This window comes from Columba livia, chromosome 1 (assembly GCF_036013475.1).
Source record: "Columba livia isolate bColLiv1 breed racing homer chromosome 1, bColLiv1.pat.W.v2, whole genome shotgun sequence".
Classification (NCBI taxonomy): domain Eukaryota; kingdom Metazoa; phylum Chordata; class Aves; order Columbiformes; family Columbidae; genus Columba; species Columba livia.
This window is the reverse complement of record NC_088602.1, coordinates 46,134,637-46,160,637: the sequence shown is the minus strand read 5'-3', so window position 1 is coordinate 46,160,637 and position 26,001 is coordinate 46,134,637. Positions and strand designations below refer to the sequence as shown.

Sequence of the window (26,001 nt, the reverse complement as noted above, 5' to 3'; positions counted from 1 at the left end):
CGTTTATGCATTTTCTAGTTAATAAACGGAGAGTTTAGAATTTTTAGTGCCCTGTAAGTACTTTCTGAGGTTTCCATGAGGGAATCCAATGCTTAAGGTTCCACTGACATGGAAGATTAAAAAAATCATTCAAAAAGCATTTAGGGACCATATAAGAAGATCACAGCACCACATCCTGTCCTTATTCCTTAATTTAAAAGTCCCATAACTTTCCCTTCTTTCTCCCCAGCAGATTTTCTGGAAGATTTTCAGTGCTGTCACATTCTTGTACCTCACGGGCAAGAAAAATAACACTGGAATTAATATGCTACATATGTTGTACCAACATATGCTCACGTCTCTCTGCCCTCTGTCAACCTCAGCCTTCTTTATATACTGTCACTTGTCAATTATACTTCCATGCCATGTCTCACTTTGAATGCAAGTGCTTTTGGCATCAACCTGTCATGTCTTATTTGTCAGGAAAGCAACATGCATACCTGTAGCACTCTATAAATAGCAACTGCATTGAAAAACACATTTACTTTCTTGCCCAAAGGTGAGCTGTAACCTGCAATATTACAAATAACACCCTGACTGAAAACTGACTGTTTTCAATTACCTTGGGGAAAAGACTGAAGGAACAGGAAAGTAAGATGCAGCAGGAAGAAGAAAATTGTGATCATAATAAGTAATGAAAGGGAAGTAGCAGCAACAACAGAGGGAAACTTAAGTCTTGAGTAAGCACTGAGAGATAAACATTCCAGAGACTCTGGAACACATCTCAAATGCAGTGCAAAAAGCATCAATGGCTCAGGGTGGTTTGGGAGTGACATTATCTCCTGCTATGTCAGCAGTCTGCCCTACCAGACCTGGAACAGGAGCAGAGTGTTGACTCTTGCCGTAAACGCTCATTGTGGATTCATGGCGTAGCTGCATTAACAGCAAAGTCAGGAATAAGAGAGGGAATGAAAATCTGAAAACTCTATTTTGTATTTCCCTGTATCCACAATGGACATGCATAGTTCAAGCTCGAAAACTCGATTAGGTCTTCTAACCATTAGCCTGCTAAGAGATGCTTTTCTTTTTCTTCTTTCTTCACTTGTGGTCATACTTGCAGCACTTTAAAACAGACTAAAGCAACAACTTTCACAACCAGGTCACAGATTACATTTTGTAGCAAATTACTTAACAATAACATTCCTCAATCATTTGCACAGGCTTAAATTGCTTGTCACAATTCACAGACTGATCTAGCTGTCATACACTAGAAGCACTTCACCCGGGTGACACAACTTGACCTTTAAAATGGCACCGGTACTTCACAGAGAGGAAACACCACTTCTCAGAAAAAGCGTGCAACCCACCTCCATTAATCCTATTTGGTTGCTGCTCTGGAGTTTGGGCTTGAGGAGAGTAGTAGGGCTGCTGATAAGTGTTATTTGAAGGGAAGTGCGGGGAGGTCGGGCTCCTCCTGCAGTCCCGGATACTGGAGAAAGTCTGTGAGTGGGGGATCCCCCTCTGGAAGGGGGAGCAGCGAGTCAGTCGTGGCTGCGGGGGTGGGAGGTGGTCAAACTCTTCCTCATCCTCCAGACTGTAGCGATCGTACTCCTGGTCACCACCACACGTCCCTTTCTTTCCTGCATGCAGAGAGATGCTCGAACTGTGCCTTGACACAGATGCTGAAGTCGAAGCATAATCTTGCCTCAGGCCTGTAAATTCCGAGAAAAGGGTGATTCGGCTACTGCTAAGTGATTGATTCTTAACATGCATTTCAATCTTGAAAACTAAGCAAGCAGACAAAATTTTACATCAAGAACTGGATTTACAATGTCACCAGGCTGAATATCTTCATCTGATCTAACTTTTGGTGTCTATCTTTCAGGCATCTGAGCCTGAATTATTTCTCTTGAGATCCCTTTTTAATAAAAAATAAAGAACACAGGCCTCTCTAAAATGCAGTACCTGTGAGATTTCTTAAATGCTTCTCTTAACATAAGATGAATTGCCTTCAGGAGGCACCTATTTCTCTGCCAGTAGAAAGACTACATGAGCATTAAGTATTTAAATTTTAAACAGTCTTAGAGGAATTAACACTCACTGTATTAGTTTTCCAAATTACTGCTATTCTACTTTTATATATCCATGCAATGAAAACACTGATAACATTTCCTAAATTTAGAATCCATGTAAATATTGTGGCTGTCCAGCCTCCCTGAACCAGAATTAGGTCCTGCTAGCAGCCAGTCTCATGGACAAGGCTCAGTGGTAACACGGCCGTGTTTTAGACACGTACGCATCCTCCCAGTCCCTTCTTGAAACACTGGGCTTTGAAACCCATTCCACTATTAGCACTGCCCCAGAAGAGCATGTTTGCTTTGGGTCAAGTGAGAGGGAAACGTCCACATCCCTTGTACATCTCTCCTTTTCCCAGCTGCACAGTAGCCAGGGAAAAAGGGGATATAGATCACATTTCCAGGAGCTGAGTAATTCTGCCAATAGCTGTGGATAACAACATTTCTACATTTACAAAAAGCACTCGGCTTCAACAGATGTTTTTGCTGGAAACTTCTTATTATAATATGCTTCCCCCACCCCTTAAGTGGGAGTTTCTATTCTTGCCCATGAAGACAGCGTGTCTGCATGCACGTATAATACTACCACTGTCCACAGGATTAAGTGGGCAACAACCATCATATGTTCAAACATTCTGTACCAGCTGCTACTACAAGGATGAGATACAATCATTATAACTGACATAAATTAGAAGGAAAACTGTGTTTTTTCTTCAGTTTACCAATGACCTTATTCCTTAAAGACATAAGTACCTGAAGTCTTTTTTTAAACCTCACTCTGAAGGAGATGAGCGCAGCTGTCATTTAAGTAATGTAATCTTTTGTATTTTTGATAGTATTTTTTAAAAAATTATTATAAATTTCACATAATGTCAGAAATTTTCCTGGCTGCAACTATACACATTTGCCAACTGAGAATTCAGCTCTCTAGGAAAGTCTCACACTTGCTAATTTCTGTGCTGAACATGACAAGTGGTACCAGACGCTCAGCAAGTTCAACTGCTGACAAGTGATTGTGCCGACTTGCTCGGTCTGGTTCCTGCAGACAGATCACAGCTCTACTTCTTTTTTTTTTTTCACATTTGATTTTTATTTTATTTAATCACTTATTACTTGGCATTTTCTTTCAGTCACCATCTTTGAATTTCTCATTTCTCATTTTATAATTTTCTCCTTGATGCCTCATTTGGCGCTAATAGTAAGTAAGAAAGATACTACACTTACTGTCCGAATGACTTCTAAGTCAAATGCCATTTATTTATCAATAAAGACACTTTCCAAAAATTACAATCAAGCCATACCATAATCTATGTCAAACATGCTTACAGGCTCAGATTTGTGCATAATCACTAGTCTCAAAACAAAATGTTAAATTTACATGTTCCCAACTGAGGACTTAAAGGGAAATTAATTTCAAAATTCATCCAACAACTAAGAAAATTAAAGCAGAGACAAAAAAATCCATGAGAGCTTCTTATTTTTACCTTTCTCATTAAATGTAAGCAGAAGAAAAATGCTTTAGCATCTTCTCTTTGCAGAAATAAAATAATTTTAATTAATATGTAAGACATTGTAAATCTTCTAAATCTAAATGTACTCTAGAGCTACCAGTTGGGAATGAGAAATATATAAGCATCAAGTTTTGAAACATCCAGTACCATTAACCTGAATCCAACAACCTGTGTACCTTCTTCTTGTAGGTGAAGAGTTTTTCCACCTGCCACTTAAGAGCTGACACGATTTAAGAAAGATCCATTTGACTGAGACCAGACTGTAGCAGTTTTGACTGTTACGGGAAATCATCCTCAGACTATTTTGAAAGATGAAAAAAAAGCCACCTACTCTCCTCCTGTAGACGAGCCATGATTTGTACATCGGTGAGGTCCTGCAGCTTGTATCCCATAGAGATGGAGTCATCCTCCAGCTCCGAGGTGCTCAGTTCACTGTCTATTGATGACTGTGGGCTCAAAGGGGAACTCCTGGAAATGTAACCTATGGAAGAAAACATAACCTTTAGTCTGTGAATACATCTGGCCATCTTTCATTCACAACTATCTGCCCTTCATTTTACAGTAGATTAAAATATTTTCTGTATAATGGATAAAAACTTCCAGAAAATTAGCAATCCACTAATAAACAGCAAAGGGTTTGATACTCAAGGGTAGTAATGGATCATTAATTCCTCTGCTTGTTCCCAAAATAACATCACATAGCCTAGACAATGAATAATTTACCCAATACAATTGTGATACAGCTCAGACTAGCGTAGTCTTAAATACACAATCCTTCCCATGGGACTGCAGTTCTCACTATTCTGTTCTGAAAAGCAAGTGTGTTTGTGTCACCAGCTTCTGCTCAGTAATCAGATTCCATATCAGAGCCACTTACCTAAATTTTACTAGTATTTTGGGTATAATAATCAGATAAATCAATGACAATAATAATTAAGATTGAACCTTATGCAACAACAGAGCAAGCATTGCCTCCTTCACAGAGCTACCTTTTGGAGAGGGCTCTGGATTCTCTGTTTTCCTCCATGACATTAAAAGTATAAACCAAATCGCAATTAGTTACATGAGCTTATGGTTGCCCAACTTCAAAGAAAAATTATTCAAATAAAACAGTAAATCACTTTCTAATATCCTCTGGACCACCGCAGGCCCAGAGCCTACAGGGCAAGAACAGCTGTGACAAGGGCTCATCAGCTTTGCTTGTATCACAGATGTGTTTGCATCCTCAAGCACTGCTCAAAGCAGCCACGTAAAATTCGTCCCAAATTCGGCTGTGCTCTAATAATGTCTCCAACAGAAAACAACACGCAGGGGATTACTTTTCTTTGGAAGGACTGTAAGGAGTAAATGTTTGCTTTTTTAAATTTGCAAGTTACAATGGTCCTTGAGGTTTTGCAAAGGTAGCAACAGCTCTGCTCTCCTGCAACATCAGTGCGAAGCTAGGCAAGATACCTGAGGGCATCTCAAATAGCATGAGATCTCTTCATTTAGGAACTAAACTACATCCCACTGAATAGAGGCACTTAGGCATCTCACTCACACAAACACCTCCAACAGGTATTCAGTCTGGAGCTGTATCCCACCTGCAGTGCCCATATCCCTGCACTGATTTCATGCACTGTAAAGAAAATTGCGCACAGATCAGTGTGACACTGGGGCTAAATTCCTTAGACTACACCCAGTCCCGACAGCAATAAAATGTTAATGCCTCTTCCCCTGATTATTTTCTCCACTTCAGCTTAAGAGAAGTCACAGATATAAATCAACTCCTGACACCTGTAGCAAACAAGGAAAAATAAAACTCTTCGCAATTCACAGCCCATAGAAAGTTTGTATTTTTCCTAAAACTCCTGTGTCCCCTGAAAGTCAGCAGCAAATGAAAAATAAATCTTGGAACCTTGGGTAGTAGCAGCAGTGCCAGCTTGAAAACATCTGTGATTCTGATGGCTGTTTTTATTATAGAGAAATTCTCCCTGCAAATTCATTACACAGTTGCACAAAGGTTTCTATAGGCGTAAAAAAGGGTCACAGTGGGGCAGAAATGAGCAGTAAAGGGCAGGCAAAGCTGGAGACTCCTTCAGCTGACACAGTCACGACTGTACTCTCAGTTAAACCCTTATTTAGAAACAGGCTCTGTTTACTTGCATCACTTTCCTATAACATGCTGTGTTCAACAGAAACACAAGCAGTTAATTGCCAAATTTTAGGTCATTTAAAAACATCTCTCTCTGAGATAAGAGTCTATACAATCATCCAACCAGTGTATTGCTGTTACATGCTAGCAAGATTAGACTAAATTAAGCATTTTTGTAAGCACAGTAAATCAATAAAAAGATAAGCATTACCTGTCCGTTCAGGTGTTAGTATTGCTTTACTGGAGGTTTTAGAGAAGCTGGGACTATTAAAGCCATTGGTATATGGGGTGAGTCTTGCAACAGGACTATAGGGAAAAGCCAAGGAGACAGGCGTAGAGAAGAGGTTCCGCCATCGGCTGGCTGTTACAGATGCAAAGGGAGGAGGGAGAAAAAAAAGATTTACAGTTATAAATAGAATAGTGCTGTTACAGAGAAAAATAATCTCATCTTAATGTGTTCATTATACACTTTTTACTTATGGCAAAAGGAAAATAATGGTCAAAGCTCAGGAGCAAAACAAAGGATCAGCATAGCCTTCTACATCTAAAAGTGTGCTCCAAAGAGCTTTCTAGCAAGTATGCCTTGTTTACTGTTTTCTAGGTACACATCATTTTGGTATATATTTATCACATACATCACTGTGCGCCAACACACAAAGTAACAGAAGAAGTAAAAAACGCTACAGCCAATAAAGTAACACAGATTAAATTTGTAGTGCTCTTCAAGGAATTGTTCATGGCAATCAATCACCACACAATTGAATTAGCAGTTAAACTATCAGTTATGGGAGTTCAGAGACACAGCAGTAAAAGGCTCTTAACCATTAAGTGCTAAAAACAACTGTAATCCCAGAGCAAGCTTTTAAGCTACCATATTTTCCTTCTCTTTTTACAGCATCAAATTCCCAATTACATAAGCATGTTTTTTTTTCCCACTGTTTTTAGAGGATCAAACAAACAATAGAATGGGGTACCTCTTTGGCTACATATTGCTTACAATAAACTTGCAAGGCATCTGGTCTGCTCAGTAACACCACAGAGAGCTCAGAGTAGGCAAAAAAGCTAAAGGCTTATTTAATTTACATTTTCTTAGCTCATCCAGTAAAATATGAATGCAACTGTCCTTCAGTTCACTTATTTTTTAACATGTGTTCAAAAGGAAAAAGAAACAAAATCCAAATGATATTAAAAAAAAAAAAAAAAAGAAAAAAAAAAAAGAAGGTAAAGTTGCTTTAAGTAGAAGGAAAAGGCAAAATTTTAAACTGTAAATTTCAGAGAACCCATCCAGATGTAAGCCAAGTTTGTACAGATGAAAACCAAATGATACTATTGCCTGTTTATCTGTGGTAGGAACATACCTATACCTAGCTTAGAAATCAATGTTTAGCAGATGTACTTTGCGCCGTCAGGTGCCACAATCTGGTTTTAAAAACTAGAAGGGCCCAAAATCCTTCAACCTTTTGGCGTAATCTGCTCATTGTCACTCCAAAAGATGCTACTTCCCCTCACTCTTTTTACTTTGACCCAATCAAAGGTAGTCCCAGGTTTGTAAGGAATAAGCAGCCTTTTCTACCTTTCCCACTAGTAGCAAAGGCAATTCCTGGTTACAGCACAAAGCAATCTGCCGAGGAAGGGACTACCTGGGGGATGGAGCTAAACAGGTTGCCATGAGAAGTGGTAGATGCCCCATCCTTGGAGACTTTCCAGGCCAGGCTGGACGGGGCTCTGAGCAACCTGATCTAGTTGAAGATGCCCCTGCTCATTGCAGGGGGGTTGGACTAGATGACCTTTGAAGGTCCCTTCCTACCCAAATGATTCTACGATTCTAAACCACACAACAGTAAGACATAAAAATGCAAATGATGCTCTTTGTTGTTCCCTCATTATAGAATTATTGCAATTCCCTCATTTTTAATGATTCTAGTTCCTTAAAGGATAAAGAAACTGAAAGGTCTTGAGATCTGAACTAGGAGCAGCATCAGTACCACTTCTAGGAAATTGCTTGATGCCAAGTGACATGACACCGACCTCCAGGCAGGGCTATTTGTCTTTAACATTTACCAACGCGATCAGTCCTAAAGTGAAGTATGCAAGTGTCCCAGGAAAAAAAGCAGAGCAAATGCAGATGGACAAAACTCTACAAACTAGTAATTAGCACAGATCGCTGGGGATTAATTAACTCACAAAAAGTTAATAACTACAAATTCATTGGGGGCATTCACTGAAATAAATATACATGATAGAGCAGATCTCAATATCACACCCACAGCTTATGTTTGTTATTTCCACTAGAAACCATCAGAAGGAGCAAAGGATGACAATTCCTTGTGACTTTATTTTTCTGCCTAACACAAGATCCTGTTTTGTAGCTGCCTGCTCATTTGACAGGCCAATTAGCTGCCAGAATGTTCTCACCCCCAGATGTGATCAACCATACAGCACAAATAAACATCATTCATTACCCTTCACAATAAGCACTGTGAGCTGGCCCACAAAGCACAAAGCAACAGTTATCACGGCTATGAAAGCAAGAACCCACACAAAGAATATAATTAGTATTTATGGCAAACCAGATTCCAAACCCCACTTTCAAATAGTATGTATTCTCAAGGCAAGATGGAGGAAGAAGCCAAGAAACACTGTCTACACTCATCTTGCTATATACTAAATCTCTAGAACTACTAAAATTATCCCTAATTCTAGAACATTTGCCACTGTGCCTAAAATAAAACTTCATAGTGTTTAAGCTTCAGCAAAGGATTGACAGTTTTAATGCATTTGATTAACTCCACCATTCAGGATCACATATAGAAAAATGTCATTACATTTCAAATGGAAATATCAAAGTACCTATTGAGTACTTCTATGATACTAACAAAGACAGCAAAATTAGACTTAAAGTCTTGTGTTAATGCCAAAACCATATAAAGGTATTAGGAAGCAAGTGCTACAAACATCTTGGAAAACACATGAATTAATGTAAAATTTATAAAATCCCCAAATTGCGCAATGGGTAGTAATTCTGTAAGTTATTTTGCCCCACACTGACTAGAGACTGCCCTGGTTAGCACCACAGTGTGCACAGATTTGCTTGTTGATACCTCTTCCCAGTAGGTTGTTTCCAGAGAATGAGACAATGTCGTTAAAACCTTTAAGTTTAAAAGTCCAGCTCTCAAGCTCTGAATTTTACAATATTTGTAGATTCTTCTTAAAGCCCCAACTCTAGTTGCCCATAGATGAAATAAGAAACTCAGGTAACCTTTTAAAAATAAGGGAAGTTTCTAACCCATGCAGTTAAATAGAAATATGAATAATCTTGCTCTCAGTACTTCATACTGAAGATTAACTGAAGCAAGAAAAATTATCAGCCTTACAATGGAAAGTAGGTGCATGTAAAGAACCATGAAGAAAAAATAAGCCAAAAAATCCATTTACTGATGGCAAATAGTTAAACGCAATAATAATCTGACTCTTTGAAGCATAATACAGTTGGCCTTTCACACCAAAGGAACTAATATTCTCTAATACGATAAGCACAAATCATCCCAGTCATCAAAGACTACAGTTAGATTTGAAGTGCCCAATTTTGGGGGTATGATTTATTTGGTTTTGACCAATTCTTAGTAACTAGATTGATGATAATTTACTGTGTTGAACAACGTATGCTGTAATATTTTAAAACAGGACTTGTCAAAATTTCTACATAATCAACCAAACAAAACCTTTCCTTTCAAAAAACAAAACAAGAGAGCCTGTTCATAACTTTAAAGTGTTTACTAACACAACTGAAGGTTTAAAAACTAATTAAGACTTTAATTTTATAACTTCCCTGGAGATATCAAAATGCTAAAATAGATGAGAATAGTAACTCACAGAAAAATATGAGCAGCTACATAAACACAAATATTCTTCATACTGACTCGTGTGAAAAAACAGCATTTGATAAGGACCGATGGAAAATTTAACATGAAAACCTTAACAAATAAACATCTACAGTATTGCATGGCTCAAAAGGAATGGAGCACTCTGCAAAACCAGAGCATGCTGTACCATGTCTAAAGCAATTCCTTAAGTAAAAGCAATTTTTCATTTAAGCCACATAAGGTATACAATTTCTAAACATATACAGAAGCATGTTTTTGAAAGTGAAGATGACATTTGCTATTCAAATTAATGGGAACAGTTATAAGCTGGGACATGAGGTAAAACCAGCACAGATCCTCATTGTGTTGTTTCAATTTTGTAAGGCTACACTGATTTAATACAGGGACAGATCAAGTACAAGTCCTGTACTTGATGAATCATATATGTAGGGCATTGCATTAGCTCAGGATATCAGGGTTTCCAAGAAACCAAGAGAAGAACATGCATATTTTAAATACCTTTGATTTAATACCTCCATTATGAAAATTGGTGAGTCCAGTTTGGTATTTCTCTAACACGGTAAATTATTTTCACACTCTAAGCAAAACAAATTAAAAATATTTATTTGTTTTAAAGACAGAACCACTAAAGTCATAAATAACTGTGTTGTACTAACCACATTAACTTATATCTGAGGTGCTATCTACATTGCTTGTCCACTCCATTAACTTATATATAGGCCTTCAGGCTAGACTCAAAAATACTTCTTCAGCTTAAGCTAAAAATAAATTGCACATATGCAGATACCTGAATATGGGTACTAATTACACAGCCTGAACAAAAACACTCTTTTGAGTCAGTAACTGGAGGAATATTTACAGTGCTGTCAATCCAACCGCAAGTTCTGAACCCATAGTATTTTCCTGCTGACATACTTTCCTCAGAGGAGGAAACCCAAACCACTTCCCTGGTGCATTCTGCATGCACACAGTTGCACAGCAGCCAGGTTTAAAAGCAAAATATCTCTCTCGGGAGTGAAATGCAGAGTCCTGCAAAGCAAACAGAATTATTTTGTTAATCACGGGGGGAATTCAAGAGTGCAAGAAGGAAATTCAAAACCCTCTCCTTACTGTAGATAAGAATGCCTAAACTAGCTAAGAGGTATCACATCAGTGAGGCATATCTGATATCTCCCTCTCAAAGACAGGTATTTAACCTGGTAGAAGAGAGCTGCTAGATACCCAACTGCAACCAATGCTGTGGTGCCACCACATAGGAACAGGTTTTCAGGCAGCTAAGTTTTAAAAGTAAAGCTTAAGTAGACACTGCCTTTAAGTGCCTCAGTAGCTCCCAAGCACATGGACCTTGGAGGTACATAAAATCCTTAGGTCTGCTTCACAGAGTGAGGCATTCAGCTTCTGTGCTCTAAAGAGGTCTGTGACTTCTTCCAGGCTTTACTTGGGCCCACTGCTTCAAAGCTCTCCTTTGCAATTACAAGTCCTAAAAAACTTACTTTTTTGAAAAAATTGCAGTTTTATTAGTTACAAGACTACAAGTTCCGAGCCCAAGACAGAAATATTTTCAGCTCTAGTAACTGTGAATAAGAGTACTAAGTTGTACCTGTAAAAATGCAAGTTAGTGTAGGGCATGTACATACTCCCATCTTGCTCAACGCTCTTGTGCAGTGAACGTCCCGACTTTTCAAGCAGCAGACTCCTCATCCCACAAACATGAACTGTGGTCATCTCAAGAGCTTCTTCCAGCATGTATGGTTTCCTACCTGTAGCTACCTCAGCCATCCAGCTAGTGGAAGAAACTTTGCAATCTGCACAGAGCCACACTTCATATGTTTAATGTGCATTTTCAGTCACATTCAATCTGCCGTTGCCTGAAATTATTTCCCTGCACTGCCACATATAGCTCATAAAATGCTCTTGGGGCTTGTTTGCTGTTTCTGTCCCTTGATTTCTTGGTCAACAGAGGCAAAGCATCCCTTCATCCCCATCTGCAATGGTGACGGAGAGAAACGACCCCTTAGACTGTACAAGGGGACTCCTTTCAATAGTCAGTAAATACGGGTCTGAGGGGTGACCTTATTAATGTTTACAAATATATAACGGGTGAGTGTCAGGAGGATGGAGCCAGGCTCTTCTCAGTGACAACCAATGATAGGACAAGGGGTAATGGGTTCAAACTGGAACACAAGAGGTTCCACTTAAATTTGAGAAGAAGCTTCTCAGTGAGGGTAACAGAGCACTGGAACAGGCTGCCCAGGGAGATTGTCCACTTTCCTATAGGCCTGGAAAAACTTTAATATAATCTTAGTTTTAACAGTATGTGAGAACTCCAGTTTTAAGAATATGTGAGAACTGGGGGTACCTGAAAAAGTTTCCCAATTCATTCACATAAAGCAAGTCCTTTTTGAAAAATGACATTAAAGGATCTAATATTAGTGAGGAGTGAGAAAGCAGTTCAGTTGGTATGTATTGGTATACAACTGCTTGGTGTGTAGAACTGCAACAATTCATATACCTCAAGAGCTGCTCCAGAAAAAACTGCAAACCTTTTAAAGATACAATAATAAAGCCTATCTAAATTGCAGTAGTTTCTAGGACTTCCAGCTAGCATAGCAAAGCAGTGCAATCAGCACTGGTGGCTGGAATACTGCAATTGGTGGCAAAAATGTAAATCTAAATAAGATTCAGGAATGACGCACTTTGACAAATTCCAGTTATGCCAATGACTACCCATGAGTGTGAGCAGGGAAGATTTATATATTTTTCAAGATAAATACACAATTACTCTATTTCAATGTATTAAAAATTCAGTGAAAGGGAGGCCTTACAATTGTCTTTGGACACACTATATACTGGAAAAATGACAACACTGCTTTGCAAATGCAGTGTGACAGAGACTCTAATCAGTATGTCCTGATCCAACTGAGCCATAAAAATGATTTTATGACAAAGTATTCAAAAGACTAGGAATGAAATGAAACTGAGGTATGAGTTATCTCCAAAAAATCTTCAATGAAAAACTACACTGCACGTTAGCTACATGCTTTGGAGGGTTGCTTTTGCTGGGGTTTATCATGGTTTTGGTTTTGTTCAGGTTTGTTTTGTTTTGCTTAACTTGCCTCTTTTTTAAGGCAAACTTTTTACCAGCCCACTATATAAACAGACAAGCATAGAGGCTTTGTGCAAAATGTAGTTGTCTCAGCATTCATTTTATTTCTGTGTGCAAAACTCACCCTGCATGCAGAGGTTCAAAAGTAAGTTTTCAGAGCACAGGTAATAGCCAAACTTGCCTTCCCAGCTACTCTTTCTTGGGAAACTGGCCAAATATTATGCTAAAGTATTAGGTCCTAGGCTTGACCTAGAGCCCAAATGTCTGTTGTCCTCCCAGCTCCCACACTACTCAGCAAGTACCATTTTATACGAACTTTCAGTCTGATGCATTTTCATTCCATTTGGTGGATTCTTAACCAGAACCCATGAGCACACAAGCTCTCACATTTCAGCTAGTTTGAAGCAGAAGACTCATTCTCACATTTTAATATACAAGGTAACCTGAAACAACATATATAGCTTCAGATTCTTCAGCCAAACTATTAGCATTTCATTCATTAAGTAGAGTGTTTACCCTACATAATTTTAGAAGCCTTCAAATAAGGAATTGGGAGCCTCTCAAAAGAAGGAATTCTTACCAAAGAGCACTGTGAATGCAAAACTTTACATGGAAGACTACACAAATTCACAGAAGAGGAATCCACCAGAGGTTAATAAATATCATCTAAATCAGAGCTTGCATCTGGTTTGGTCAGTCCATGAACTTGAAAAACATCTGGGACAATGTTGGGGCTGGTATGGATAGTATTTCCCTGTATTCTTACTATCTTCCAGTATCTATTTACGGCACGTTTGGATGCAGGAACCTATGTCACAGACACAACAGATGTATAGACATTGATGGTTGACCTAGTCACCATGGGATGCAACATGCTCCAAAGGGAAAGGACAGGGCATGATTCACCCCACCTCCACTTTAAAAGGCCATGAGCTGTGCTTGTTTGTCTGTGCCACCTACAAACACAGTCCAGCGTGACTGGCTGGGATACAGATCTCTGCCTGTATTCAAACAGAATTCATTCTGACAACATTCACTACAGGGAACAATAAACAGAGCTTAAAAACAGATTTCAGAGACTGCATTGTTTTCCCTTTTTTCTCTGCAATTGGAAAAGACAACTCTTTCACAGTGCTAGAGCACTGCAATGCTTGCATCCATCCTACTGAAACATCTTTTTTTGATGTTGAACATCCTTCTCAGCAGCAGCTCCAGTTGAAAGAGGAACTTTTGCTACCTTCCTACAGACTAAGGTTTTACGCCAATCCTCCCCATTCCATCCTCTCGGCTGTACCATTACACTGTACCAGCAAGCACAACTGTCCTTGCAAGACTTCACGCTAAATCAGTCCAGTTATCCTATCTGTATTAAAAAGACCTTTTTGTTAATTTATTTTTTTAAACAAGGAAGAGTTCCTCAATTCCCTTTATTGAGAGGATGGACCCCAATTGTACCAGGGCATTTAAGGGAGAGAATGAGAAGCAGAACACAGCAGGAAGGTGGGGCTGCTGAAGCCAACATTGCCTTCAAAAGAAACTCTTGTCGGAGAACAGCCTCCTTGATGTGTCTGAAGGCAGGTGACGTGAACTCAATGTCTGGTACTGATTCCTTATTCACATATATAGTGCAGAGCAAAACAACAGCACTTCCATAAAATTTTAATAATTATCAACAAAAAAAAAAAGGAACAAATGGTAACCACCTTACAACGTAACTCAGAGGGGAAAGAAAGAGCTATCACCACGATGTGCAGACAGTTTTCCTCCAGAAATATCTTAGTCCAGCTCTTACCACCATGCCAGCTGGACAGGCCTCCTACCTCAGCCTGCTCTGAGTGTAGCTTGCTAGGTCTCTGGTTAAGCTCACCCAGCAAGTTCTGACTGAGGTGGGCAAGGAAGCCATCAACAATTCACGTAGGCACAAATGACGTTAGGACAGGACATACTTTCCTGCCAAAGAGAAAGCAGGTTACATTCCCATGTGAAGGGATGAGAGGAAGACAACCATGGCAACCTAAGACCACCTTATCCCAAATTTAGTGGATCCACAAGAGACTTCTAGATTTATACCATACAGCAAAGGAGAGTGTGTAAGAGCCCTGAGCAAGGTCTAAGGAAGGTGGTGCATCTACCTAGAGAAAGGTAGGACCATGAAAAGTAAATAACATCATTTCCACAATCAGCATAGCTTCACTAGCAGCTCACTGCACCCAAACCGGCAGGTGTAACTCATCTAGTCTCAGACAGTTCAAATAACCTTGCAGAAAGCTCCACACCATACTAATTTATGAGCAGTGGCTAAACTCCTCTAATGTGAAACAGCTCTCCTCACAAAGACATTGCTATTGCAGCCTACAGCATGGAAAAGCATTAGACACAAGCGGAGCTGTGTCAGAAATCAGCATACACATACCACTGTAACGCTGTTTGAGCATCGTCATCAGTGTGAATCACATTTTACTCACTACCTGCTTAACCCTGCCTGCTAATCCACAGGGAAAACATTTTGATTTGCACCGTCTGTGACATAGTTTGCATCTTCCTTTATAAATCACAAGTCTACCGCTGATTACATGCACTCTAACATTACCATTAAGAAAGAGACATTCATATTTTGTAACGACACCGTGAGCAAAATCAGAAAGCTCATACTCAGTGCATAAGCATTGTGAAACTCATCCCAACCTTATTTTCCCTCTTGAATCTACTACCTTTGAGAACTGCTTTGTTTATATTTCAGTGACAGTACGATACAGCAAAATTGCAAAGAGTACTGAGGAAAGCATGTTTTGTGATCATACAATGCTGGTTTAAACACTCCATTTATCCCAGTAATCCAAAAATAGCACAATCAACTAAATTTTTAACTGCAACACATCTTTTTGTCTTTTTTGTTAAACGCTGGCTCTCAGGTCTGAAGCATCTCCCAGGTCTGAAAAATATTGTGCCTATAGTGCATCTCAGGACAATTCTTCACTGCTCGCTGCTTGCAGAGCCCTGACAACCTCTGTCTGCCTGGTAACTCACACTGTTTCAATTCAGAGGACATATCTGCTCTGCAGCGCAGCAGGCCATATTCTCTCTAGGTCCAAAGGAGTCAAGGAAACGTCTGTAGATAAGCAGCAGCAAGTGTATGCAGCTGCAGGAGTCACCTCCACAGCCTCCATAATCCAGCACTTGCAGCATCCTCATCAGAGATGCTTGCCTGGGATGCAGCTCTCACACAGTAAAGTGTTGGTGACCAGCAGTTTGACAGCCACTCTGCTAGATTATTAACACCACAGTTCTGTGTTCTATTCAAAAACAGGAGAACCTAAGTCTGTTTTCTCTGACTCAAAACAACCATAATGTCATCACCTCTTAGAGAGGTGGTTTTAACTGTAATGGGACCAACGATAAATGCTCACACAGAAGAGCCAAGTGCAGTCTTGGCAACCACACCTGAAATCAGGTTGTTTGCAGAGTTTTTATTTTACATGTTGTTCCTGTGCAAAGGTTGTATACATCTATAGATTACTGACCAGAATATGCAGAGTTAATATTTCCTATTTCTGTATAAAATGTGTTATTATATCACTAAGTTTCAGGTCTGCTATAAAGAAGTTAAGGAAGTTTTGAATCTAAAGCCAGGCCCATAATCTAATCAAGATATTCAACAAAAAATGCTAATTAAAGTACCTTAACCAGGAAGGAAGGCAGAAATTCCTTGTGTCATAGAAGCAGCACTTGCTGCCTCAATACAAAATCACAAGGATTGGTTATTCCACTTTGAGACAGAGAGTAGTTACCTGAGATCCTATTTTGAGAAACTCTGCAATTCACTTCACTTCACAGAAAGGAGCTGGGGAGCTGCAGCTCTATAAACCTTCCCCAGCATGTCCCTTGGGGAATGCTGAGCCTTCTAACTCACCACCCTTGCTACCCAAGATCCTGGATTAATCAAGAGAGAAACCTAGTAACATTATATAACCTTAATAATGCATGTTGCAGGGGGTGGTTTGCTTGTAATATGGGTCCATGATCGTAAATCTGTGCACTTCATCATCCTAAAAAGTATCTGGTGGTAAAGCTGACTTAAGGGAAATCTGGCCTACCACTCTTTTGGACAGGGTTATCTATTATTCAGGAGCAGGTTTTCAAGTTACTAATCCATCTGGTACACATATTGGGTATGTGACTCTTGTTACAGGTCGTCCTCTTCCCCAGCCACACAGCTCTGTCCCCTGGGGCCACCGTTATGTGTGGAGTTTGCCTCAGCATCCAAGAGGAAGAAGAAGCAGTTTCATGTCCACAGTTCACACAGGGAATGCATCCACCCTTGTACAAGTCATGAATGCACAGTGACAATCTTTTCCAGTTGTAGAAAAAGCTGGTAAACAAATTCATTTTGGACAGTTCTGTGTCAGATTACATCTTGAACTACTCTTAGAATAATTTTCTTGGGCATCTATCCTATTTGTTTCCCCAAACCAGTCTACTCCACACATATACCCGATTATTTTAATTACTTAATAAAGACCAAGTAAGCCCATTGGTGCAGGGATATTTTGTGAATATGATATAGTAGGACCTGTAATGACTCTTACACCACCGAGGAAAGTTGTTCTGTATGTCAACACCCTGAAAGCACTGCCAAGAACTAAGTAAGTTCTATCAATATAAGGAAATATGTATATACCAGGGACTTCTGCCAAAGCAGGACATGGATTCACATCTTTTCACATTTTTCATGAACAAAACTATGCTACATTCAGGTCTCCAGCACAGACCTGACCTTCCTGACACTTGTACAATGGCAGGAATATGACGTTTAGTTCTGTAATGTGTGTCAGAAGAAACCTGTGGTGTCAAAGCAAGTCTTGCAAAGTCTTCTTCAAGCAAAGCTTCTGACTATGAGGAATCAAGTTTCAGAGTTTTAAATAGTTTGCACTTATTGCTGCCAGTCCAACTAAGAGCATGAACTTACTGTATTTTCAGTCATATGGGAACAAATAAATACTGAATCTCAGCTTATATTTTTAACCTTAAATATAAAGCTGAAGACTCCTCTCAAAGTTATTTGATGTTCATCCCAAAAAGTATATTATTAGTAGGTGAAATACCTTAAGGAGCTAACATAAGGACACTGCACAAACCACAAGAAAGTTAAACACTTCCAGTGGTTTCAATAGGAGAAAAAAACATGTTTATCCAAAACCTACTATATTTCTACTACTCTATTTTTTCTATTACTTCTATCTAGTACGTGGGATATAATTACAAAAGGTTATCGTAACACCATTTTTAATACTATTTATTTAGTTACTTATCATCCTACCATATGGCTGAAGACACTCCAAGTCACTCTTGCCTCAGGTTAATTTTACAGTGGTGGAAGCCCTGCTTTTAACAGAATTAGTTCCAATTTAACAACATAAGTAAAGGCTGGAAATTCCTTTTGTTGGATGACGAAAAATTCTTACAAAAGCGACGATAAGGAAGCTAATCTGAATTTTAGTCATAAAGGAGAAGAGAAGTGGAGGAAGACTGTTTTGCAAAATGCAGCAGCTCCTCCATCTTTAATGAACTCTGTGGTCTCTATTCACCTCAACTAATTTGCAAGGTTCAAATTTGACATCCAGTCCTATCAAACTGACTATGCTCCTCTCTGTCTCTCCTTGTCACTGGAGGAAGACATATCTCATGCCCTGGAAATGTATCTGTTTTTCAATTAGTCCTTGATTTCAAGCCTGAAGTTTAAGATGGCTTTAACAAAGTAGTATGAATCTTACCTTGAAAGCAGTTATAGCATGTTTAACACACAGAAACAGAGACATATATAGTAGCTAGAGAAGATGTGACCTGAAAGTTGAAATATGAGTTGGATCATGACATTCATTCAAGTTGGATCCAAGTGACTGGATCAACTTTTACAGTCTATGTCTGTTTTGATAACACAGTCACGAAGGATGATGTCTTCTGTGTGCCTGTGTATGCTCTGAATACAAGTGTACCCTTCAAGACTACTAAGAATGTGAGAGGCTTTTATCTCGTCAGCCAACCGCTTTCTACATAGCAAAAGAGTAGAGCTCTTGCCTATTTTCTTAACTTCAGTCTGAGGAGGCCTATTTTCAAAACTAGTTAATGTATTATGGGCTTTTTTGTGCAGAAATAAATCTCCATAATTTCTTGCAACTGTACATTAGACTGCTAAAAGCATTTTTAAAACCCCAATGATAGAAGTGTGCCCACTCTTGGAAATGCTGTTTTCAACCCTAAAAAGAACAATAGCTGCTTTGTGATGTCTTCAGTCTTTGTGTCTTTGTCCGGGTAGGTCTAGTATTGTCAGTGCCGTTGTATTTATCTTCCTGTGCATGCAGTACAGGGACTGAGTCATTGCAAGCACAGTGGTCCCACAGAACTCTGTTGGACCAGCTCAATTTCTGCAGCTTTGGTCTCAGGAGTTGAATAAAAGACTGGAGGAGACAGTAGTAAAAGTGTTGTTCGGGGCGGAGTCGGGGGGGGGGGGGCTAAATCACATCAACTAAAATGCTTCAAAAATATGTAATAGTTAGGGCAAACATTCAACCACAGTGTAAACAATTAAAAAAAAAAAAGTGATGCAATGATTATTTTAGGGAATAAACCAGAGTTTTTAATATAGATGTCAAGAGGGGCTGAGCTGCCATTCATGAAACAGAAGATGATGAAGGGTACCTTGACCCTTTTTCTCTGTAAGTCCTGGCTTAGAGGATTCCTCTAGGATGAGGAGCAAGGCCATTTAACCCTTCACTGCTTGATTTAAAGAACAGGTACTAGTTCAATCCCCTTGCAGATCAGAGTTCAGCTAGTACACAAGGTGCTCTCACATTTTTCTGCTGAAGATGTCCTATTCCTTTAGTCTATTATTGGACCAGAGGAAAAGCAAATAAACAACAAAAAAAAAGATTTATCTACTATTTCAGAGAATGTAACTAGGGTTTTGTTCCAGTTAATGAGGGAACTTCATTCCTACATGCCACACAGGATGCGTGGAAGTTCTCCTAAGTGGACATGTACTGTACTGCTAACCAGATATGCTAGCAAAAATTCAAACCAAAGATGTATTTTTCTGCTCAGGAGAGCAGGTGGATGCAAGAAAAATATAGATAATTACATTTCTTAAAATTTCTGGTTGCATGCTTAACTCTTTTTTTACTTTTGTACAGTACCATCTGCAACAGAGGTAAGCATAACAGGTAAGGAACCTGTTCTGTAAATAACAGATTCGTAGAAGGACAATTTCCCACTTTCTCTTAACAGTGTAGGATGATAATTGCATGCCAGATGGAATCCAAATATATGTGTCTGCTTGGATATAACTTTCTTGATCATTTATCATAATGTGAAAAAGATTAAGTAATTCAGGCATTAACCCTAAACTGCATTTTTTCTCACCTTACTACTTAGTCACAAATTTCCCCTACATTCAAGAAACACCCATAAACACATTTTCGCTTCCCCTAAAACTGTATTTGCCCACCATTTTCATTCACAGGTTAAACGTCTGGCAAGAGGGTTTTGCAAGGGAACTTCTCTGTCTACAGTTTCTGACTCTGACACCCTGTTCCAAGATGCTGTTTTCTTTGCACACATATACCTGCTGCCTATATTGAATCACACTGGGAAAGCTAAAAGTCAGGCTGAAATTGAGGTCAAAAGCTGCACTACCCTCCAGGACCCCTGTGGCTTTCTGGATAAATATAGCAGGTGTCACAGCTATGTGCTTATTATGAGAAAGTGTTAACACAATTACCCAAAGCAGAGATGCAAACCCCTTCAAAAATAAAAGAAACTTTAAAATAGGTTTTCCACGCTTCTAAAATGCCAAACTGGGGAAAAAATCCTGGAAGTTTAGGATTACAAAAAGTTCTGGTAGATGTTTAAGTGACTGTCAAATGTAACAAAGCATTCAGAATACATATCCTCATGTAGAATTAAGGTTCAACACCAAGCAAGAGTCAAATAAAGAAGTACTAACCACATAGTTATTTTAGAAACATGGGTAAAATGACATCTACATATTTGATACAGATACCATTATCATTACTGTAATTGCAGAACCCCTGACCTCCATGACAATTTTTCACCTAGAGAAACCCATCTCTTCAGACTCCCTAGAGAAAGACCAGTTTCTCCTGTCACTAACCCAAAGCACATTCCTAAATTTAAGCTCTTCTGGGGTGATTTCAGACATCTCAAGAGAGACTCCCTAAGTAAGCTTCACCTTGCAAGTACCTCCCATAGGTATCTACACTGCAGCAAGAACACTACAAGCATTTAACAAAGAGGCAATCCTCACTCCTCACAAACAAGTCACCTTGATATAAGTTTGCAAGAAGAGGAGACTATGACATCATTAACCAAGAGTACCATACAACAGGGAAAGCATGAGAATGGCACAAGGGACAAGAGTCAAAGCACACAAGTTGCAGAAGCACCGTCAACACAATTATTACACTGCTGTAATACCTTTCTGCCCGTATCTTGCTTTTCAAGATCAGAGGCACTCTACACTATCTTTTAAGCTATCATGGTTTAACCCCAAGTGGAGACTAGGACCATGCAGCTTCTCACTCATTCTCTCCTCTAACAAGTGGGATAGAATTAAATTGATAGCAAGGGGAGAGAACTGAAAAGGGAGAAAACACTCTTGGGTTGAGATAAGAAAATTTTAATAAGACAGCAAAGGAAGAGATAATATAATAATAATAACAACAACAGCAGTAATAATCATATACAGAACAAGTGATGCACAATACAATTGCTCACTGCTCATGATACCTATCATATGCTCATTCCCAGGCAGCAGCATTTGCCACCTGGCCAGTTCCAGTGTATATACTGAGCATGACACCATGTGGTAAGGAACACCCTTTGGCCAGGTAGGGTCAGCTGTCCTGGCTGTGCTCCCTCCCAACCTCTTGTGCACCTGCCAGAGCATGGGAAGCTGAAAAGTCCTTGACGACCCAGCAACAACCAAAACATAAGTGTATTATCAACATTCTTCTCACACTATATCCAAAACACAGCACTACACCAGCTACTAGAAAGAAAATTAACTCTATGCCAGCCAAAAGCAGGACAAAGGGTTTCCACCATCAGAACCTGTCATGTCCAAAGTAAGCAGAATGTCCTTGGACAACAAAGTTTGAGAGGTTTCTTCAAACTTCTCCATAATTCCCATTTTATTTCTTCCAAGTAATTATCTCAGATTTATCAACACCCATATAAGCAAAAAAATAACAAAATCTTTTTCAGACTAAGTCCAACACAACAAGAACATATGGGCCTACTTACAAACTGTTATATATTTACTTATTTATAACTAAAGATCCATTTGCGATGACAGTGAAGTATTCCACATCCGGCATTTCAAAAGACATTAAGAAACAACCATGAGGCACTCTTAACATTGGCCACATGACTGCAACACATGAAGAAGAATGACAAAAAAAAAAAACAAAAACAAACCTGCTGACACCACAGATGAACAGACTAAAGCAATTATTCCCTCCATCACTCCATCTTGTCCTGTTTTGTGCTGGCTTACAAACTGCTCTCTCACCTGCCTTTCCTATGGGTTTGGAAGGAGGAACAAAGAACATCGAGAAGTTTTGCTAGAGTTTCACAGAGCTACTTGAGGGATATGCTGGACTTCTAGGAAGAAAAGCCCTTAAGGTGTCGGGATGCTAAACCCAGTCCTCTGTATTTGCAGGAAAGAACATGACTAAATTGCTAACGCCCACACATTATAGGCCACAAAATCCTTCCCTGCACCCATAACAGACTTAAGACATGCTATGAAGAAAAAATTGCCTGAAGCCAAAAATCACAAAAACATCGAGCACCAAGTGACTCTAAAACAGTAATAAAAAAAAGGAGATATGCTACCAGTCAGATGCAAATTCTTGATTTAATGCTCAATCCTACTCTTTTACTAAGCCTATACTGTAGCAGTACCTTGAGCCCAATGAAATTGGAATTACATTATATCAGCCACTCCTGAAGGACAAAACAAATTACACCCCCTCACCATAACAACTCACTTCGATTTCTGACACAAATCTTTACATGGCTTACAAGTGACTTTAAAAGCAGTGGCCAACAGTTAATGGTACTTAGAGTCTGTTCACGTGCTAAAAATTTACAAGTGCAAGTCATCTTGCAAGCCTTATCTTCTTGTGTGCTGATTACTTTTCAATAACATGATAGCATCAACATAAAGCACCTACTGAATTTCCTCATATGTAAAAAGCAATTCTAAATAGAAAAGAGAAAATAATGACTACACACTGCTGTATGATGCATGAAAAACCTTGAGAGCCATATGCCAACCTGCTAATAATTTAAAAGCTATAACCTCAAGCTACATCCAGAATTAATTAAAAAATTATTACAAATTTTCCTTCCAAAACTCTTAAATAATTACTTCAAATTAACAAGTTTCATATCAAAGTCACCTGTGTAATAATACCTGTATCATTGAACAGGTTAATGCAATTTCAATACCAATAAAAACAATATTTTTAAAAAATGTGACACAAAACCACATATCTTTAAGAAGAAAAAGAAATTAACTTTTTTCTCATAGGATTGTTTGAGGCATTTATTACTATTCCATGATGCCCACAAGTAAGTTTTGCACCTAAGCTCTGATACTGTCAATGGAGAAGTACAGCTCAACTCAGCTGCCTACATACATGCATCTCATGCTGTTTAGACATCTGCTGAGGACATTTCAAAGGCAACATCAGTGCTGTATATGTGGGCAACCAAACCTAGCCCTGTCTTTCTGTTGGCTAAAATGGAAATTTAAATACTTCTTGCGTGAAAGTATGCCAGGACATGGCTTGTCCTCCTTGGCCAGAGATCAGGGTAGCTGGACACAACATGAGGAGCTGCAGGACCAGACACAAGACGTTGTTCAAGGTAACAAGGAACAGGCTGTGAGGCTGCCAAAAGGGACCCACTGTGCTGCAAAGGACGGCCAGGTCTCACAGGGTACTGAGGGGGGGTTACATGAGAAACAGCTGAATGAGAACATCATGGACTTTTTGGAGAGCAGAGTCCTGCTCATCAGTGTCTTGGTAACCCCATCTGTGACACCATGTAAGGCCAAGAAGACCAAAGTACCAGTACCAGAAATAGCAAATCTGGGTACAGATGTAGCAAAACTGAGACCAGTGAGGAGTAGGAGTTAGTGACAGGTTGCTTATTCAGGAGACAAGGACAAAAAGTGAGGAACCACAACAAACAGGTAAGGAACATGCATGGGAAATGAGAGAAGGGGGATGCAAGGGTCCAGCCACACGCCAAAACTCTGCTGGTCAGGCCACTGGTGTGAGCCAGCCCTGTACCTGATCAGCCTCTTTCTACCCTTTATTGAATTCTTCTCCTATTTTCTGCACAAAGGGTGTGAATGTGCAAATGCATACACACGTGTGAGAGACTCCAGCAAACTTAAACCAGGGTAGTGAGTGAGCAGGACACGAGGTCTGGGAACCCGCTATCGAGCAGCTAGCGGGCTACAGACATGGCACTAGAGGGACTTGGAGTCTAGGCCAGCTAAGAGAGGCCCATATGAGTATGTATATGAGATGCCAGCAAACATCAAGTCAGACTAGCCAGCCAATAGGAGTAGAGATTTGGGGGTCAGATATGGCAAGGACAATGGATCGAGGGGTCAGCTATCAGATGGGGAGGTCTGGGGTATAACATTGGAGGGATCGTAGGCCTGGGAAGGTACCAAAGAGACCTACATGGGGTGTGCATGCACGTACGAGTGTGGATGTGAGATCTGCCAGCAAGGCTCAGCCTTACAACTGGCTAGACCTGGGAACAGGGACTTGCAGCAGCCTCACATGTAGCAGACCAGAGAGAAGGAATCTCCTGGGTCTGAGACTCCAACAAAAACAGCTCTGGAGAAATGGATTAGTGCACTTCCGTGTGTCTTGAAGTCCACTGGATTTGGCTAATCTAAACATACCTCATATGCTTAGACAGCTTCATTTAAATACCTGAAGTCTGGAGAAGAGACCATTCTTCAGCACTAAACAGCAAGGGCATGATTCATTTGTTTAAAACCAGAATATAATGACATTTGAGGTGCCCCAGCTCGTCTAGATGAGTGAGGCTCTTGCACAGCTCCTGTTTCATACCCATCTGGATATCTCAAAGACCAGAAAGCATGTCAAACTACACTTAGCACCTTTGTTAAGATAAATGAATCATGACCAAAGTAATTGTGCTGTTAAATTAGGTATAGCAGACACATGCCTAAAATTAAATGGAATAAATCTGGGTCACATTATTCACATAATAAATGCCTGAGACCCAAGGACAAGGTACCTCCAGTCAGATACAACAGAAACAGCTCTATGTATGGTGCTGGTAACTAAGAGACACAAAGTCTTTCCAGGGGAGATTAATCACCAAGATTTCCCTAAGTGATTCAGATGCAACACAAAGCAATACCCTACGTATCTCCGTTAAGACCAACAGACACATGCTATAGTGTTTAGATGAACTGCTTCACTGGTCTATGGACTCTGACACAAAATTGTGCCTGTTACAGAAATATTCAGATCAGCTACTAGTACATGAAAACACACACAAAAAGACTTTGACTGTCCTGTTTGTCCCCATTCTGGAGAGTTAACTTGGGTGTCAATGCAAATACGAGACAATGAGAAACCACCTCTAAACAAAAGGCATCAGTGCTGTTCTTGCAAAATGCAGAGGGTATTTAAAACTTGTTAAAAATATAAAGGAATATTGTAATCTAATTCCTTCCAATGTTAAGCACTACCCAAGTTATTTTTTCTAATTAGTAAAGAGAAATCACTATCTCCAGACTCAGATCAGACAACTGCTTAAGAATGGATGGAGTAAGACAGGTGGGACAAATTGCCCCTTTGGCTTTTTCAGAGGCAACAGACAACTAGTTTTTTGTTTGTTTTTTGCTTTGGTTTGGTTTTTTTCCCAGGTATTTAACTTTAATTACTCATGTTACATTAAATTAATCATATAACTATTAGTACCAACAATTACAAAAGCTCTCTATTTACTAACGCTTACCATACTTAGTCAGAAATAATCTATCCTCCTGCAGCTGCAGATAAAACTAAGCGAGAAATTAACTGACCTCTCCTATGCAGCAGAGAATACAACTCATCGACTCTTACAGTGGAATTTATCTGACTACATGAGGACATCTTCAAAGTTAGCCACCTTTACCTCTATGTGTAACCATTTTTGAAATGCGCACTTCCAGGTACGAGGCATCTCATCC

The 26,001-nt window shown here is 39.5% G+C and overlaps 1 protein-coding gene across 5 annotated transcripts in view; it reads right to left on the bottom strand.

Moving 5' to 3' along the window:
- Positions 1–26,001, bottom strand: part of SLAIN1 (SLAIN motif family member 1) — a 57,123-nt gene that overhangs the window by 15,178 nt on the left and 15,944 nt on the right. For 4 of the 5 annotated variants that reach the window (XM_065056430.1, XM_065056410.1, XM_021296797.2 and 1 more), the window contains exons 3-5: positions 5,911–6,060; positions 3,897–4,046; positions 1,347–1,691 (exon numbers count right to left, since the gene is read on the bottom strand). In XM_065056430.1, the coding sequence (XP_064912502.1) occupies positions 1,347–1,691; positions 3,897–4,046; positions 5,911–6,060 (645 nt within the window). The remainder of the gene's footprint in view (positions 1–1,346; positions 1,692–3,896; positions 4,047–5,910; positions 6,061–26,001) is intronic. The other variant, XM_065056419.1, reaches the window with a different exon arrangement.